Genomic DNA, 19,275 nt, shown 5'->3' with positions numbered 1-19,275 from the left:
AAAGCACACCAGCCTTTGAGAGAGTCATTGTCAGGACAATATTGAGATCTTCAAATATGGAAATGATTGGTGGAATAAACTCTTTGCATGCCTTATTGAGGGAGCCAGTCAGCAAAATACAGAAGATAAAAATCCAAACCAAAATTCAGACAGCAGAGGAACTTGGAGTGTGCAGGACTCACAAATAAAGGAGTTCCCTTCATGAGCAGCACACAATTAAAAGAAATGACTCCAATCCTGGTATAGCTGTCACCATCATACTACCTCTAAAGAAGAAAAGGGATGAGATCATATTATAGGGAGAAAAAATAAGCCTTATTAATGGTGTACAAGTATGTGAGAGAGAGAGAGAGAGAGAGAGAGAGACAGACAGAAAACATTTCTGGAGGATTTTGGCTGCCAGTCTCTCTAGAGAGATTCTGTTCTGGAGCTGGTATCCTGGGAAAGTGATACCGAACATGCATCTTCCAACAATATCTTCCACAGATGACTGGTAGCACCCCAGACGTTACTACCAAAAATCTCACTGTAATATACATATAACATTTGTACAATGTGAAGTGAGAGGAATGGTGATTGTGGTCTTTATATAAGAAGACACACCCAATTAGCACATTAGAGCAAGATGGGTTTTCAATAATTCCATTTTTTGTTGACTACAATAGAGATGTTAGGAAACACTTTCAGAATTGCCCTTCAAAAATGTCAATCCTGCCGAAGCTGAAGTGTAGTCCTTGGTTTTTTACAGCCCTTACTGTTCCTTTAACATAAATATCCACATTTGATTAGAACCATTAAGAAAGTGCATGTATTACACACGTATTAGGCACAGATAGTAGTATTAAACCTCAAGAGACTGCTGTAGTGCACTGTGGTGTTTTATTAGTGTTAGACATGCAATATTAAATGGGAAAAAAATAAAATACTGAGATTACATATTTTAATCAACTAAATAGAGTTCAAGACTTATTGCATATTATGTGACGAAAATAATGTTTTTCATGCATTATCATATGTCTACAGCTGTCATGTGCATATAGTTGTGTACCTTTAAGAAATTTGCACAAACCATTCATTGCACAAGACAAATCAATCCTTTAAGCAATACTCACATCTTTATAGACCTCCTATATAAACTTGGATCTCCAGCATTTTATTGTACGTTATGTAATATAAGCCTCTTGGAAGCTTCTAAGACAAAAAGGAACGGCTGTACCATCTGTAACATACTTAACAGCGAATATAGCAGATTCTTCATCATTCAAATCATGAGAGATAAAATGAAGGCCAAATATGTTTGAGAAGACTATGCCTTTTTCAACAGAAATCTCTTAAAACCCTTCAGAAAGAGATTAAAGTGCTACCTATTGCATATTAAATACTTCCAGTGACTGTATCTAGATTTGTAAATGTTGTAAATCATTGAAAATGGGGGTTCATAATGGAAGTGCTGACAGACCCTTAAATTTAGCCTCATGAACACAGCAGCGCTATAATCCTTCACTATTTACTTCAAAAAAGAGGAAGTGAACCAACATGCTTTAAATATCACCATTGGAAAAACACGCAGCTAATACCTTTACCATATCTACAACAGTTATGGATGCATAAAGAGCAAAAAGCATGAGCTTACTTTAAAACCTAGGTATGGAATAGCTTCTTTTTTTTTTTAAAGCTAGACATGTAAATAAAACTCCAGTGCAGCAGCAGATAGATTAAGACAGCAGTTCTGTTTGTTTTGAGATGCATCTAGTTAAAGGAAAGGGATCCTTACAGCAAAAAGTACAAGCTGGTCACTAATGAGCTTGGTTCTGGGTTAGATCCCCAATCTGTGAAACCTTTTCAAATACAAGGCAACATTTTCACAGCTGGAAAATTACAAGTAGTTCTTGATTTGTGGCCAACAGCAATAGATGTAGTTATGTATAATCTATGGATAATGCTACATTCATTGGTAGGTGGCAAAACCAAGCTCAGCATAATATAAATATTAAACATTCTTCTTAAATGGCAATAAGTTTTAATTTGTTATTTACAACTCTAAAATATGGCCTTGAAATTCACTCTATAAAGTACGTAGTTAAATATATTACTATTAGCATAGCTGTTTCAAAGGAACATTTTAAAGTATAGTACATATATCAACAAACCTTCATGTTAATTTTTCAAAGAAAAGATCAACAACAATGTGCAGATTGCTAATATTGTTATCCCTAGGTTTCAGGGTATTAAAAGACAGATTTGAAGTGTCATGGTACTACAGGTTTGAAATTATTAGAAAGTGTGCTCACCACTAAGGGTGAAACAGAAGTTTCTTTGTGTCCAACAGATGTATGAAATATTCTGTGTGAAGCAGTGTGATTTGAAAGCTGCAAGGTCCGTAAATACTTTGAGTGAGAAGATGTCCTTTCAAACTAACTTGTTATGAAAAATACAGAAACAATTAATTGTTTTTTTTTTAAACAGAGAATCATGTCCATTTTCTTTCCAGAATTATTCCAAAAACAATTAGTACCTTAAAATACACAAACTCGTTAAAATATTTTCATTGGTCAAGGTTTCATTCTGCTTATTTTAATAACTGTACCTTTCCTTCCTTACATTACGCTTCTCCGCCCCCCCCCCGCCTTTTTGTTAGCAACTATTAGAAACAAAAGGTGCTTTTATTCACTTACATATCAGATAAAGACCTAGATGGTGCATTAAAAGCTTCACTAAATTTCTTCGCTAAAGCATAAAAATAATCTTTTTGCTACCTTTAATCTGCTTATCACTTCTGGTATGCAAATATGTCAAAGGATCTACTTTTAGTCAATTATGCATTTCGATATTCCACATTAACATTCTAATAGAAGTGTTTCCAGAGGTGCTAAATATAGTAGAGCTTAATTTTAATAATTATAAATTGGCTTGTAGAAGTAAAAACTCATCAGGGTCAGTTTTCCTGTTGATTTACCAGTGAAACTCCCACTCTTATGACCTAGTGATGACAGTCCCTACACAATCAGACTCATATTGTACCAGCGATTTTTTTTTTAATTGAAGGGAAACAAAAATTCAATGGTACAACAATTCTACAAGTATAGCAAGTAAAAACCACTGGCTTTAGCCAAACTATTCCTTAACGTTTTAGAATCTTTGTGGTAATACTGAATAATTGAAACACATCTTGGTATCATTTCTAAGCTAAAATCCACGTCAAGTGCAAAATCTGACTTCCTACAATAAATGAATCGTAACTTTATATATATATCCTTTGGCACTTTAAGTATGGTAGAATAAATGTAGTCATTTAGACTGGAAATAAGTCAAAAGAACAATCATATTAGTTTGAGGTACAATGCCTGCTGAATCCTTGGGTGGCCTTAACAGCAACTACTTTGTAAATCAGGTCTTAATTGTACAGCACAGGCTGCTAAAGCAAAATACAACAACCAGGAAGAGCTTGACAATAATCACTGGGGGCATCTATACACATACATTTACACGCCCAGTGCTGCACTGCATCTATTGGTATAAATGGCAAAAGGTGCGTCAGCGCTGATAAAATGGCGGTGGTGCGTTTCTGAACTAAAACACCTTCAATGCGTTTTAGTTCAAAAGCACGCCGCCACCATTTTCTCAGTGCTGACGTGTATTTTGCTGTTTATACAAATGTATGTGCCGCAGCGCTGGATGCTTTTAAAAACACACGGAGCTGCAGTGCAACCATGTGTACAAATGCCCCGAGGCTCCACCCAAGCACAGTTATTTGCATTACTAGATTCCCAATATGGGCTTGGGACTGTCAAGCCGAACACTTCTTGTGAATCTAGAACAATCAATCTTTTTTCTTTCCTAGTTACCTGTTCTCCTCATGCTGAGGAGTGAAAAGTTGTATTTTTTAAATAAAAGACAACAAAGATATAAAGTTAGTGTGGAATCCTGAAAGTTAGTTACACCGTATAGCTAACTCTTCTAATGAGTGCAAATCTATGTTGCTGCAGTGTACCTACATAGTTAAACGTACTCAGAAAAGTTGGTCAAGTAACGTCCAAAAATCGACAGTCACAATGGCATTATTAATTTTTTTGCAGACTTAAAAAGGAAAATGCATCTTATTTTTTTACAACCACAAAAAATAAATCAGAAGTTAATTTTAGGATTTTTTCTTCCTCGGACATGCCCATTATATACCAGCTCAAGAAAAATACACACTTTACAAGAACAGAAGAGGGAAAAAAGGACACAGTTTTCCCTCAAAGCTTAAGTAAATCTAACTTTGTAAGTCCAAGGCTAATATATTCTCTTTACAAATTCTGATATCTTTCTGGCATTTCACAATAACAAGGAATCTACTTGGGACTTATATGAAGGAAATTAAAATAAAGTAATATACAGCTGATATTAATACCAATTATTTTTCCTATGCTATTACTTTCCATTAGAAGATATTTTGCCAATGAGTGGAATTACAGCTGCATTCTTTTGTACATCAGATTACAACTACAACCCGACTAATACATTTAAAAACAGACTTCTAAAGTGATTGACAAGGAATGCAGACCGTGTCTTTTTAGGTAGTGGTTTTTTTAAAAAATACTCTAGATATGGCTAAGTAATCTAATGTTTTCTTAACAGTATTTTCTTTTTTGTCACATGATCTGGACATCCAAGAACAGATGCAGAACATGAAAAACTCAATTTGAAATTGAGTTACTTTAATTCTTCAGAATTGCCACATCTATTTAAGTCAGTCTCCTTATATCTCCTACATTTTTACTCCTCTAGGCTTTGAGTGAACAAACCATTTAACTCTTTATCCATGACCTTCTTCAATCCTGCTTCTGACTCCATGAACATTTTTGTATCATTTTAACACATACAGAGGCATGCTGTTACTTTATGCAAAAACCCATTGTGTAATTAGCTCGTTTGAAAGTTCAAACATTCACTGTATACAAAATTCAGAATTTAAGTATAAAATAATTGACTGAAGTGTATGCCGTTGCTGAACTGACACAACAATCTCACTGTATATGATGCAGCATTTCCTCTTCTCAACTTGTGGGTCTCACGTTTCCCTCTGATAAACTTGAGAATGAACTGTGTTAAAATATCACATTGCAACAGCTCACACTTTGATTGGCAAAATATACAATGCTGACTTAAAAGGCAGCCTTAATGCTATGCTGTAATACCAAAAAGAATGACTTTGTATAATATTGTACCAAGTAATTCATAAAGAAAATAGCAACATGGTTTCATAGCTGTAACTGCAATGGGGAACATTATAAGCCATTGTGTAAAAAAACTGCACAACCATTTTTAAAGTATATTCTTTACAGTACTGTAAGCAACATTCTGCAGCTAAATGCAATTTCCAAAAACAAATGAGAGACATTCACTTACCATATCTCTCATTTTTTTCTTCAGGAAGTTCTTTAACTTAATATATATAATAGTGTATTAGTTCTGGCAGTCCCTGCTAGTACCTGGAGTGGAAAAAAAGGATTTCTTAGGAAAAGAGGAGTGGAATATACAATTGAATGTAATAAGTCTGACGTGTAGTGTGATGTCCTTACACTAACGCATTCAATATTGATTAACATGAAAAGTTGTGATTTTAGCTTTTGGAAAATTTGCCGGCTTTTCGGGAAGGTTCATATGGCACTCTGAGAATACTAGGCGTTTCCTCCATTACTCGTACAAGAAGATTGTCAATGTAGTCCTCAAGTTCACGAATATGGGTGTCTTTCTTCTTAAGCTGCTCTTTGTGTTTCACCAACTCTTGCAAGACCTCTTCATATGTAAGATTACGGTACCCTGCAGTAGCATCAAAAGGATTTCCATCCTACAAATAAGTTAAAAAAGTCATTTCAACATTTTATTAACCAAGATTCTGAGCAAGTTGAGAGGTATGAAACAAAGTCATTTTGGTACTGATCTTTATACTTAGAAGAATCTCCTAATTACCCTAAATTGGTTAACCCAGATGGAGTCAACAAAGGAAAGAGGAAAGGTTCAGGACAGTTTCTCTCAAACCCTACCTTCTCTTTTCTTTTCTTTCTTGAGTCCTCTTTCATTTTTTGGTTTACCTTTTGTAAAATCTGCAGCAAGGCATTCATTTAGCTCTTCAATAACCTCAAGCCTCATCTGTCTGTTATTTTCCACTCCTGGCCTTTAGTAGTCCTCCAATTTTTAAAAGTCAGGGTCCACACTTATTATATATTGTGACTTTATATTTCATATTTTGGAGGATGCTAAAAGGCTGTATTATCATTGCACTAGAGCACTCAGCTAGAAAGAACTATTACAAGTTTAAAAAGTGGTTAACCAAATCCTAAAAGCAGAAGCAATGAAAACAGAAACATTTTTAGTAACGACTTCTGATGATTCCCTAAATGTAGGTATCAAGAGAAGTAAAATTTAGTTCCCAAAATAAAGGAACAAAGCATGAGCCAAGAAACTATAACCTTGAGTGTCTTATTTTCTACTGAGGAGAGATAATGGTAACATTAAGGAACAAGATTACAATACATTTGGAAACATATAATTGAGAAAAGGATAGTTAGCAAGAGTTGATTTATAAAAGTAATAGTACTGTTAGACACACATAATAATTAGCTTTAGCTGCTTCAGAGGCTGAGGCATTTAAAAGATATGGAACATTTTACTAAATAAAATAATCTAACCCCTCAAAGCTTGAACCTTTGACTGGAATATAAACTGAAGTAATTCATGCTTCAGAGACAGTTTTTGTTTACATTGAAATCTTCTCATTAAAAATGATAAATCAGGTTCTATTAGGAAGTAGACCACATGGTAGATATATACACAAGTAGCCCGCTTCACTCCTTTGCATTTCGGCATAGCTCAATATTTACACATTGGCATCCATCTGATCATTAAAATATGCAGGTGGTCAAAGTTTTCAAGTAAGGCTAATTAAAAGTGAGGGCATACTGTGTGATTCAGTGGGAATGCTACAAGCTATCTGGCCTCTCCCCCAGTCAATTGTTTTCTGTTAGCAATATTAATTATTTAAGGGTTTTTGACTTATTATATTTGTGAGATTTAAAATTATTTTACCCATCGGTATTTAGTCACTAACAATTAACTTGGTTTTGACAATCCGTAACACTAAAAGCTGCCAGTCATTCTTGATGACTCACAAAGCTCATTAAAAAAAACCCAAACACCTAACTTGGTGAAATTTATAAATAATTTAGTATTAGATACCCAATGCTGTATGCATAATAGAAAGCATTTCCAATTCTTATTTGTATACTTTGCTTATTTTCTTCCACAGTAAATTAGAAATTTGGCATTACAATACTAATGTTTCAGACACCTCAGAGAACACATTACTAAAACTAGCATATCTAAAAATAAAGTTTTTGCTCAATTTTCTCATTTGCAAAAAGACATAAAACTGGTATACAACACTGTTTTTAATTATTATATCTTTTCCCCCAAATAGTTGTGTAATACATATGTTTTAAAGTTGTTTTCTTATGTTCATGCTCCACATGAAACTTTTCTTGTAATAACTTGTTACATAAATGCAAAGGGAAATACTGCTTACAGAAAAATACAAATTTAAACTGCCTACCAGTATGTTTTTCATAAATTTAAAAGTGAACACTAACAGCACTACGGGGTAACTCACGTTTGATGTTAATGTTGTTAATTTGAACAAAAGTAACACGTTGCTCTATAGTATCCACTCGACAAAAACTTGCTACTAAAATTTTACTGTAAAATATTTATCTTATTTTAGTAAAATGTACTAAACAGCAACATCCTGGAGGGAGGGTTGTCTTGGTAACTATATGTTATTGGGGTACAAACTGACATCCACAGTAACTGGAGGAGAGTGAGGGAGATAAGAGGAAGGCCTGGCGTTCTCTGATCATATCTTTATTGTTCTAATGAGGAATTTTGCTCTGGGAATATCATCTCAGCTACTTTCACATCTTTTGTCCTACTTGCTTCATCTCCCTTTCAGTTCTTAATTAGGCCGTAAAGAGCTCGCGCTGCCCTTTCAACTGGCTACTGCTCCCATTTAAGCACTATTTCCAGAGACAGGTGTTGGCACCAGAGCAGAAGACATACAAATGTAATTTCTAAACACTAGGTATAAGGAAAGAAAAAAATAACAACTTGGTAGAAGGCTATTACTGCAGAACCTAATATAAATTACTTCAAACATCTTTAAAATAATCTGGAGCATTAAAATGTTTCAAATAGTTTCATTCAAAAACTAAGGGTACATAGATAGTGCCTTCTCCTCTTAATTGTATCTTGCATTAAATGAACATAACCTTATAATCCTGCAACTGACATTTAGGATAGTTGGTATTCCAAAAGAAAATCAGCATATCAAGGATTTCTTTTATCACCTTTAAATCCTTTCAATAAAACAATTCATATCTTATTTCTTAAAAGAATTATTAACAGCAATAAATTACACGATTTGGGATAGTACATTTACAAGCACATAGAAACTGTAATTAAGGTTACTTTACAGACAATAGCTGCTAAGTTAAATCAATTTTTTGATGTTGCTTTTTGTCAGAGATTAAGTAACTGACTGGTAGAATTCAGTTTACTATCTGATCAAAGGCAGCCTTCATATACTCTGACATCTCCCTCTAGTTCCTTACATTATACAAACTTGGGTATTTATTATGAAACATCAAAAGTTGTTATAAATCATTTACATAACACAGCAAAATACAAACAGCAGAAATCCTATTTGGTTGTGCAACTTATTTTCTATTTTTTTTTTAAGATGGAAAACAAATCCACTTTTAAAGATACAATCTGCTCATAGAACAAAATTCTAGTAAGACCATCGTTTCTTTTAAACAAAGAAACTACAAAACGTGTGGATTTTTTCCCTCTGAGTCCGCAGGGGACAGAATAAAACTGTAATGGACTTAAATTGGAATAAGGGAGATCTTACTAACTATGAGCATGATTAAGCAGTAGAAGAGATCACTTTGAGAGGTTGTGGCATTATTGGCACTGGAAGTGGTTAGGGAAAGTAAGGCAAATATATATCTGAGGTGGTTTAGACAGGGATGATCCTATCTCAAGCAGGGACTAGATAACCTCTTGAGGACCCTTCTAGGTCTTTTCTCTGTTATTTAATGATTCTTTGCATCTTAGAATAAAATGTCTTCTTTCTTTTTTTTATTATTTTCATAAGAGGCTGTTAATTTTTTATTTTTATTATTAACCCCTTCATATTTATTTCCTAAATCAGGTTATTTCCTCCGAATACCCATCTAAATAACTGTCTTAATAAAGAGCCATAGGCTACGGTGGTAAGAAAGATCGGTTAGGTAATACACTGCTAATGAAAAATTGTTGACTGGATTCTACTATTTAGTTCCAGCTTATTTTAAATGGCCAAATCAATAGATCGCCCGCTATTCCCAGGTGGAAATCCTCACATCTGTTCTACATGGTATCTTCAAGGTTATTCCACGTATTTTGAGGTTCGGGTCTAGGCCTTCTCTTGGTTTCATTGAACTGTACCACATCTGTAATCAGGAGAGCATTTCTGGTGAGGAGTGCTGGAAATATCAGTCATATATGAAAACAAAATAAGTAAATTCCAGCATTTTTTTTTTTTTTTTTGCATTAGAGGAGGGAAAATTATTTATTCTGTTTCAGGCAACAAATAGATGGCATTTACTGATGGTTCTCCATAACATTATTACTCACTGTTGTTTTCCTGAGGTCTTCAATGCTTGGTGTATTCATCTTAAAACTGGAGGAGAAACAAACAAAAAAAACCCTTACTAATGTGTCCTTTGTCAAGGTAACTTTATACCAAATGTAGCAACGTGCATATAATTCAGGACTTCAAGAATTTACAAAATTTAGGGACAATTTCCCAAATTTAAGGTAATGCTCTTAAAACAGCTGGTATATAAACCTACCACTTCATTTTTTTTAATTTTATTTTTTTACAAGAACCACCATTTCTGAAACTGAGATGCTAATTCAGTTTTTATACCCATTTTCTATACAGATGTCTAGGCTGAGATTGTCAAGAAAGGTACCAATTGGTATCTTTCTTCGTGGAGGGTTTGATATAGGTGACCTAACCTACATAAACTAAATTGAGATCACTAGTTTTCATAGGTTGAAAAGTTCTTTAATGTTCATGATGCTCAATTCCCAACAGAGTTAAGGTGGATCCAATGAACAACTATTCAATAGATTTATTAAATTATTCTACATACAACATTACAAAGTTTTCATTTTTTTTTTCCCTTAAGTGACTGAGACCAAAGCACAGCTGATACCTGGCAGTAGCATTTTAATGCTCTAGCTCACCAAATAGTGATTCTGTGATGCTGGAAAGGAGCACACCTGTACTGAAGGTCAAAGTTGAGGCTTGTTGAAAGAGGTTTTACAAAAGAGCCTTCTCAGTTCAACCTGGCTTGGTTGAACATGTAACAAATCATTTATGATTAGACCAAACCCTTCATGTCTCTCATGGCTCATGAATTTGCCTTTATTTTTTTAGAAAGAAAAAAAAAATCATCTCTGTAGTCAGAGATTATACCTTGATAAATCAATTCAAGAAGAAGGAAACATAAATTTGGAAACAAAGTGTTTCAATTTTAAGCCACTGAAAAGGTATTGGAAAAAAATAAAAAATGACACCTTTCAAAAGTATGAAAAAGCTGTCCCCTTGTTTTTCATTTTAACAGAAAAATCATCCTTAAAACAAGCAATATTCTTCCCCTTCAATCTCATTCTTTCGAGCCTGTAACTTTGGATTATACATATTTATCCATCGATATGCAAGAGGTGAATGGACATGTTTTGCAAAGCAAGGCTCTGAATGTTGCCATTATAAAATGAAATTAAAAAGCTAAATCAATCTAGGACAGCTCTAGTCTTTGCTTATACAGACACCCAGCAAACCACCTGTAGCGCTTGGAATATTAGATGAAGATTTGATTACATGAACAGTCACAACTGCAAGGAAAAAGGTGTCTGATGAATCCAGTTCTGGCTAATTCCCATTATACCTGCTTGTAACAGTGATCTGAGGCATTCTGCCCAGCTCACTAGAGAACAGTTTTGAATGAGGGGCCTCTTTCATCGGGTATTGTCTAAAATCTAAAGGCAGGAACCCTCCCTCATGGTCTGCCTTTTAGTCTCACACTGATGTGTCAAACACATGATGAACTTACTCATTCATGGCTGCCTTTTGTGATCTATTCTGTGTTAAAAAAAAAATGAGTGAACTGAACTGGATCGAATTAGCTTGGTGAAAACCAAGAATGTCGTTATTTAGCGAAGTGTGGCGCTAATTTGGGATACCTTTCTTTTGGGACCATTTCCTCGTGTCAGACAAGATATAGAATAATACGGTCTGACTGCTCAACTGAGTGAGTTTCTGAAAGGTTAAGAAAGCAGGATTTTTTATAGAACGGAATGACTTAATAGTTTTTGTGAAATACGTTCTGAGATGCTCTTTCATAACAGCAACTTAAAAAAGAATCAGGAACAGTGACTATACATAAAAACTGAACTTTAAAATTAGAAAGGCAGAGGATTGGGAGTACTAAATAATGTTTTTAAACGGAAAAAAAATCATGCACACCGCATTATTGTGAACCTCCCGACTGCATCTACAAAACCAGCAAGTGTAGGTACTTTCATAAGCAGTTGTCTACATTTAAATACAGAAGGGTCACAAATAAAAAATTGATTGTGTACATATTTTAAGAGAAAAGTGGGAAATAGACCCCCTCCCAGGGAAGTAGTTTTGATTGTTATCTATCTATATTTTAAATCAGATTGTCTACTAACTAGTCCATGGGCTCAGTGAGCCTAGCATGGTTTCCTGCCAGCTCTTCTAGCCTGAGGTGAGTATGAGAAATTGCAGGCTCTCCCAGCTGTACTCATAATTCACCATTTGTGAATTTAATAATACCTTTAAAGAATATACTGTAAAACTGCAAAAATACATTTTTGCAGCATTGTGTATTTAAAGTTCCTAGGCCTTTTCTTAAGTTTCATCATAATAATACACCTTGAAGTTAAAGTTGACATCTTAGTTGGCTAATAATAACCATGTAAAAGCAAGCCAAAAAAGCATACACCTAGGATTATAGGAATCATAAATTGTATATTAAGTAAGCCTACATCTCTCTCTCTCAAGCAACTATTTTCTTAAGTATAGAAGGTCAGTCTGATTTTAACTGAAGCCGCTGATGTCAGCAATATCCAAATTCTAATTAATATGTATATCTGAACGATAAAAGCAACGTGGATGTCAATGCCATGCTCTGCTATCACTGTAGGACTACACAGCACAGTTATAATAGCTAAGATCCTATCCCTACTTTTTTGCCCTGGGTTTGATAAATTGGCAGCAAATCTATGCTGTGGAAGCATGACAAAAATATGTTCATAGCTTGGAAGCATATTTTCCTTTTAGATTTTAGAGTGCGGTTCCACTGTAAAAAACAATTGTAAGCATTGGCATTGTGGGATTCTATATTTATTGTTTTTCAGTTACTTCCAAACTACATTTGCTCAGTTTGCAAGTAAGAAAAGATGTTTCTTCACTAACTGGCAGGCTTTTTTTTTGCCAGCTCATCCTGGGAACTGAAAGTCAAAATTGGGTTTATCTGGCTCAAACATCACTATTAAAACTGTCTTGTGTGTATACACATAATTACTGTTTTCCAAAATTTATTTTTAAGTGCTATTAGAAAGGCACACTAAAATTGATTTTAATAGGATTTTGCATCTCCTCAAATAAAAGTTCCAGAACACAGGGTATTTACTGCTCAATAAAAATCACACCGTTATAATGTGAATAATCTATTTAGTTTAGTAAGGACAGCATGTCAAATGTGGTTTAAATTTGCTATTATGATCCAAGATGAGTAATTAAGACTTTAAAATAAGCTTCGCTGAAATGATATTGTGCCTAAAGGCACACAGGACAGCGTATGAAATCAACAGTAGATCAGCTGAGGGTTTCTCAAAATTCTGCCTCTACATGCTTCTCTTCTCTCATTTCTTTTATTGCCTCTCAAGTCGTCGTCTTTAGTATCACTAATATTGCTTCCTTCTTCTAAGTTGCTCCTTACTTTAATCCTTCTTGTGTCTAGGTATGGTCAAATGACCAAAGATTCCTCCTTACAAATCTCTTGCATCTAATATATAATGCCTACAAAGTTTTTCAAACAATTCACAAAAATATGCTGCCTTGTTATGATCCAATTTATGCTTAAAAAAATTCCTAATATTACTATGCTGGTAAGGTGAATCTTTTTTTAAATCAACCCCATTATAAACTCAACCATACAGCTGTGTTGGTATGAGGCACTTTACGTTAGTATGGCCTACTTTATTTAGTAGAAGCATAATTATCTTTTATTCTGGCAAACTACAACTAAACCAGAGGGTTTCACTGTTTTAACTAGGTTAGCACAGTTAAAAGGGGCAAGGCTTCAAGCTTAGGCAAAGCGTTAGTATCATGGCTGTCAAAATCATGCAAGCTGATTACATCAGGGTATTCCAATTGGTTTGAATAGGCTTACTTAGAAGAGTTTGCAAGCCTAGGACTTTAGATTATACGTGCAGAGGCAGAGACCATATTGTCTTTATGCATGAACAGAGAAAAGCATACCAATGATGGTCAAATAATAATAAAAAAAAACCTATCTGACATAAGTTTACTGAGGGCAAATTGGAGAGAGTCCAGCCGAGGGCAATGAAAATGATTAGGGGTCTACATGATTTATGCGAGGCTGAAGGAAATGTGCTTATTTAGTCTGGAAGAGACAAGATCAATGGGGATTTAAGAACAGCCTTCAACTACCTGCAGGGTGGGAACAAAGAGGATGGAGCTGGACTGTTCTCAGGGGTGGCGGATAACAGAATAAGGAGCAATGGCCTCAAGTTGCAGCAAGGGAAGTTTAGGTTAGATATCTGGAAAAACTCTCATGAAGAGGGTAGTAAAGCACAGCTACCCAGAGAGGCTATGGAGTCTCCATCCTTGGAGGTTGTAACGATCCAAGTATACAATGGTGTGGCTGGCTTGGATGATATAGTTAGGGATGGTCTTGCTTTGAGCTGGAGACTGGACTGGATGTAACCCCCTGAGGTCCCTTCCAACCCCAGTTTTCTATGGTTCTATGTTCACTGGGGACAAACGTGTCACAAGAAAAGGAAAAACATACAAACAATTTAGAAAGCTTTTGCTCTTATTGTCAAGGCAACAAAATATGATACTTAAAATTATATTTGCGTTGTCCTGAGCTTCAGATAGTTACTATGCAAGGACTTCCCAGAGAGACCTACCTACCATATGTACAATATTACTTAGAACAGTGATTCTCAACCAGGGTGCTGCAGCACCCTGGGATGACTTGAGATTCACAAAACCCAGAAATTTCAAATAGAAATTCATTGGTGTGGTCTTTCTGAGTTCTTTGCAATAGAAGAACTGCTCTATTTTTTTTTTTTTTGTTGGACTACAGAACAATGAGTGAAAACAAGAGCTGGCACTACCAAGGGGTGCCTTGATTCTAAAAAGGTTGAGAACCACTGACTTAGCATGCCAACCTAAGTATCTATCTGGATGCCCAGACAACCAAACCTGATCACCTACATGGTCATCTATGCCCAAAATGCTACTTACACACAGCTTGGCAGCCTATTTCTGACATGTATGTAGTCATGCAGATGGGTAGGGCCACACATTCAGGAATAATGCCCACCTGAGCATTTTTGAGGCTTAGATGAACATGTAGATAAATCTGGTCATCTAAACACTCAAAAACAAACAGAATGCTACCTTTAGCGCCATAAAATCCAAAACAGCAATCCAAAATACCCTCAACCCACTACCTTTCTCATCCTGGAGGTGTCTAAACTACTATGCACATCCCTGGCTGGAAGGCTATGACATTTTCCATAAAGGCTTCTGTGCATGTCCAGAGCTGCACAATGTCCTCAGCTGAGTTAAGACCCCATGGCTGAAGACCTGGTGCAATCTAGAAACTAGATGGAAGAGCACCCCAATGGGCCAAACCTGGTAGGCCAGGGGTGGGCAAAATGCAGCCCACCAGGCCATTCTATTTGGCCCATGGGGCCCCCCAAAATTTAGAAAATTAATATTTATCTGCCCCTGGCTGCCTATCATGAGGCCCTCGATGGCTTGCCAAATCTCAGTAAGCAGCCATCTGCCCAAAATAATTGCCTGCCCCTGTGGTAGGCATACCACCCCCCTGTGATTAACGTTTCCTATTGACACGCTGCAGGTGACTCCCTGCTGTGCACACCGAACACACACCAAGAGAATTAGGCCCCTCATAAAACAGGGTGTCCAAAAGGGCAGAAATATTGACGGTGGTGTCCGTCTTTTATATAATAGCCTAATGGTTATAACACTCACCCAGGAGCTATCATTCTTCATGGGGCACAGTTTCATCTGGAGTATTGGAGAAAGTCATCACCCCACTGTAGGTTATATAGTCTAATGGTTACGGCACTCTCTTGAGATGTGGGAGGTGGTGATTTTAAACCCCCTCAGGCTAGTGGAGGACACTGGACCCCAATATTTCTACTTCCTGGGTGAGTGCTCTAACTGCTAAGGTATTATATAATAGGCGAGCTCTTCCTCTTCTTTAGAAGTAGAGTGTGTGCCCTGAATCATTATTTCAAAGAATAAAGAGGGGCAGGTTTTTAGATGCATCCCTGTGCTTCATTTTTACATAGCACTATGTGACTCCCTATGTGGCATGCTGTTAATACACTGCACCTCTGAGGTGCTTAACTCTTCTCAGGTGCTGTACAGGAAACCTGGATGCCTTATACTAGCTGCTAGCAACCTTTTCAGGCTTTGGGCCAGACTGACACATGTTCAGGTCAGAGGTGGGCAGACAGAAGGATGTTATGTGACCCAAGTGCCGTTGCCACTTTTCCCAGTGGCACCACAGGGAGAGTACCTGCCACCAGTGCTTTCTCCTGTGGAGGGACAGGAAAACAAGTGCTACTGAAGCCCCATGTCTGTGGGCCAGATCAAGAAACACCATGGGTCAAATCTACCCCATGGGCCAACCTCTATCTTATAATGTGTTTTGGATTCTACCGAGGAGGTCAGTTACCTAAAAGCTGGGTGCTGTACTAGATAACTTGTAGGCATCTTAAGTTTGTTACTGGATATAACCCTTATATTAAAGAAAATGAGAAGATAAGCACTCATTGCACTAGATGTCCTCTTCACTGAGGGATGCTCATTTCCTTAAGTTTCTGTTTCTTTCATCATCTTCCACTTATCCGGAGCAGCATAAGGGCCAGCACTCCCATGCTCCCTTCCCATAGCTCTGCTGCTGGTGACAGCTCAGTACTGTCCCCCCAGACCTCATTTTGACTTCCTTAGAAATCTCATTTTGATCTCAACTCAAACACTCCTTCACTGGTTCCACTCTCCAAAAGAGGGGTAGGTCATCCCATTGAGAAGTAAATTAGGTTAACTGGCTGGACTCAAAAACATCAGCGACAGTGAAATGGTGCACAAAGAGGCATCCTTCTAAGCAAGCAACTCGCCCAACCTCCATATACCTTCCCTGTTTTGCTTTGCACACTAACGACCCAAGTCCTTTGACTCATTTACTTGGGAAACAACTAGTTTCCCAAGGGCTCTTTTATATCGGTTATTCTTTGACAGGTTAAATAAGGGGTAATTAAGCTCATCCAGGCTCACCGGCCAGATGAGGGGCACAAGGCCAATGTATGGGCTGGAGCAAGCCCGCAGACTGGCCCCACATCCCAGAGCCCAATGCACACTCTGGACTGGCACCACATGTTGAGTGAAGCATGGGATTGATTTGGGGCATGTGCTAAACTGGCCCTGCATGCTGGATCCACATCTGCAGGCCTCATCCAGACTAGTCCCAAATCCAGCATACAGGGCTGGGCCATCCCCATGCACCACCTGCAGCATGTGCCAGACTGACTCTGTACAGCTCGTCCAGCGCCTGCTGCAGGCCGAGTGCAGGGCTGGTCCAAGACCCCCAAGCAGCACTGCAGGCCAGATGATAGGGCTCTACGCAGGCTGGATCACTGATTCCCATGGGTGAAATCATACCTTCTTATTTTACTGAAACATTTTTTAAACCCAAATGTTATTAAATAGTAAAACCTGTTAGAATTTCCTGGCTTTTATTCATTTGGATTTCTACTTTGAAGTCATAGCTGAGACTCCTTCCCTTTCCTCATGTCACAGTGGGAAGAAGAGTAACCAGGGAAAAAGTAGTATAAGCTAGTAAAGAAGACAGCTTTTGCAGACTGTCTGTCTTAAACTGCATTAACCATAACAAATATGTTATTTTATAGTTAAATTATTGTGCCTGTAGTTTTCCCTTCATTGCAGCCTCCTGGTTTACCTAGTCTATCAGGCAATTAAATATTTAGGTTGCTCAATAGCTATATGGATCAGAATAGCTCTTTCTAAGGGTATCTGTAGACTGAAATACACCATTAGTGACTGTAATATAGTATAGGCAAAGATTTTCTATACTTGATCTTAGCCCATTGGGCTGAGTGATGACACTTACTACACTTCAACTACACGACAGTGCAGTATAGACTTTACTTAAAAAACGGATAGCTTAGGTACCCATCCCAGTTTACATGAGGCAGCAAAAGCTCTACGAAGGCTGCAAAACTCACTGAAGAAACTGGTAAATACATGGTTTGGTTAACCCACACTGAGCTCTGTGCTGTCATAGGTAAGCTGCTAGAAGTACATGACCTAACTGTAGAGTTACACTTAAGGCTATTTACAGACATGGGGGAAAAAAAGTGCTTTACCAGAAGCAGCAAAATGGTAGTTGGACTCTGCTCTTCAGCATCTGTATGGATCGGGCGCTTCAGTGAGGCTTTTTCGTGCTTTTATCTAAAAGCTGATTCAATCAGCTTTTAGATAAAAGTGCCAAAAAAGCCCCACTAAAGCGCCCAATCTATACAGACACTGGGGAAGCCGGGTCCAGCTAACACAATGCCTCTTCTGGGCATGTGCTGGGCTCAGCATGGGGGCTCACAGAATTTAAAGTAAAGCTCGGGAGAGGCAGGGGGGAGTTGGGTTTTTTTTACATCTGTAAGTAGCCTAAATTTATTTTATTGGTTTTATGATTAGGTTTTTATCAAATTTTGAAACTCTATGATGGTAAAAAACTTAAACATTAAAATTGCAGGCCACAGAATTTCTAGTATCTATAAATAGAAGATTTAAAACAGTGTTTTAAAAAAACTCACTGTGAAAATAAGGTTATGGACAAACAGAGAATTTGAAGCTGGATAGAAAGAAACTGGGGCTTTAATATGCATCAATTATTTTGCTGTAACTGCCCATCTGCAGACAACCTACAATGAAATTGGGGCAGACCTACCATGGCTTAGCTTCCATTTGCCAAGGGATAAGAATGGCATGTGGGCAGTCATCATAGACTACCACAGGCACCATAGTAAAGCTTTGCCCCATTTATTCTGCATTAAATAGTTTTTATGTCCACACTCTACAACCGTTACTAGCTGAACAGTTTTATCTGCCAATATAATGTGTCACACTCCTCTAAAATACTGTTTGTAAATCATAATTTGCTTAAAAAGCAAGAAAAATCTATCTTTTGTTAGTCAGATCAGAAGGCTATAGTGATCTTGTGCAATACGTTGGATTGAGTTTTATTATAGTTTTTACAAGCAAAATTGGCTAACAACAATAAAATGGAAATTTTTCAGGCATTTAAATATTTCTTTTACTATGCACTTTCATACTAAGCTACGAGACGAGATCAAGTATTGAACAGACGGTGCTTTGGCTAAACGACTTAAGACATTTTATCCACAGGAGAACTACTATACACCCGTTAAGTCATTCTACTTTAAGTTGTGTCATCACTTCTACTTTAAGGTCCTACTTTCAGGGATCTATAACTCAGCTAGGGGAAAAAAAAAAAAATCACCCCAGATTGAAACTTGGCATTTAAAGTCTCAAGCTCAAAAACAATTTTCACTTAAAACAACTGTTTCTTAACATGCTGAAACAGAAAAATGTAGAAGTTTTCCAATTCAAATACTCTGTACATTGACTATATTTAAAAAGAATGTCATTTTAATACATGAAGTTTGGTTCTTTTGCTAAAAAACAAAAAAAGTGCTTCTTTGGTAATAAAAAAAAAAATCTGTTTCTATTTTTTTTTTTTACTTCAATAGCCAAAGCATTATACTTTGGATGGA

The 19,275-nt window shown here is 36.7% G+C and overlaps 1 protein-coding gene across 2 annotated transcripts in view; it reads right to left on the bottom strand.

The window, feature by feature from the left end:
- Positions 1 to 862: 862 nt before the first annotated feature.
- Positions 863 to 19,275, bottom strand: part of RAB11FIP2 (RAB11 family interacting protein 2) — a 45,897-nt gene continuing 27,484 nt past the window's right edge. Inside the window, exons 4-5 of one of the 2 annotated variants that reach the window (XM_006262702.4) lie at positions 9,718 to 9,763; positions 863 to 5,833 (exon numbers count right to left, since the gene is read on the bottom strand). In XM_006262702.4, the coding sequence (XP_006262764.1) occupies positions 5,606 to 5,833; positions 9,718 to 9,763 (274 nt within the window). In that variant the 3' untranslated portion in view covers positions 863 to 5,605. Of the gene's footprint in view, positions 5,834 to 6,102; positions 9,534 to 9,717; positions 9,764 to 19,275 lie in introns of those variants that run through there. The other variant, XM_059730088.1, reaches the window with a different exon arrangement.

This window comes from Alligator mississippiensis, chromosome 6, assembly GCF_030867095.1.
Source record: "Alligator mississippiensis isolate rAllMis1 chromosome 6, rAllMis1, whole genome shotgun sequence".
Classification (NCBI taxonomy): Eukaryota; Metazoa; Chordata; order Crocodylia; family Alligatoridae; genus Alligator; species Alligator mississippiensis.
Note: the sequence above shows the minus strand (reverse complement) of the source record. Positions and strands in the feature narration are given on the sequence as shown.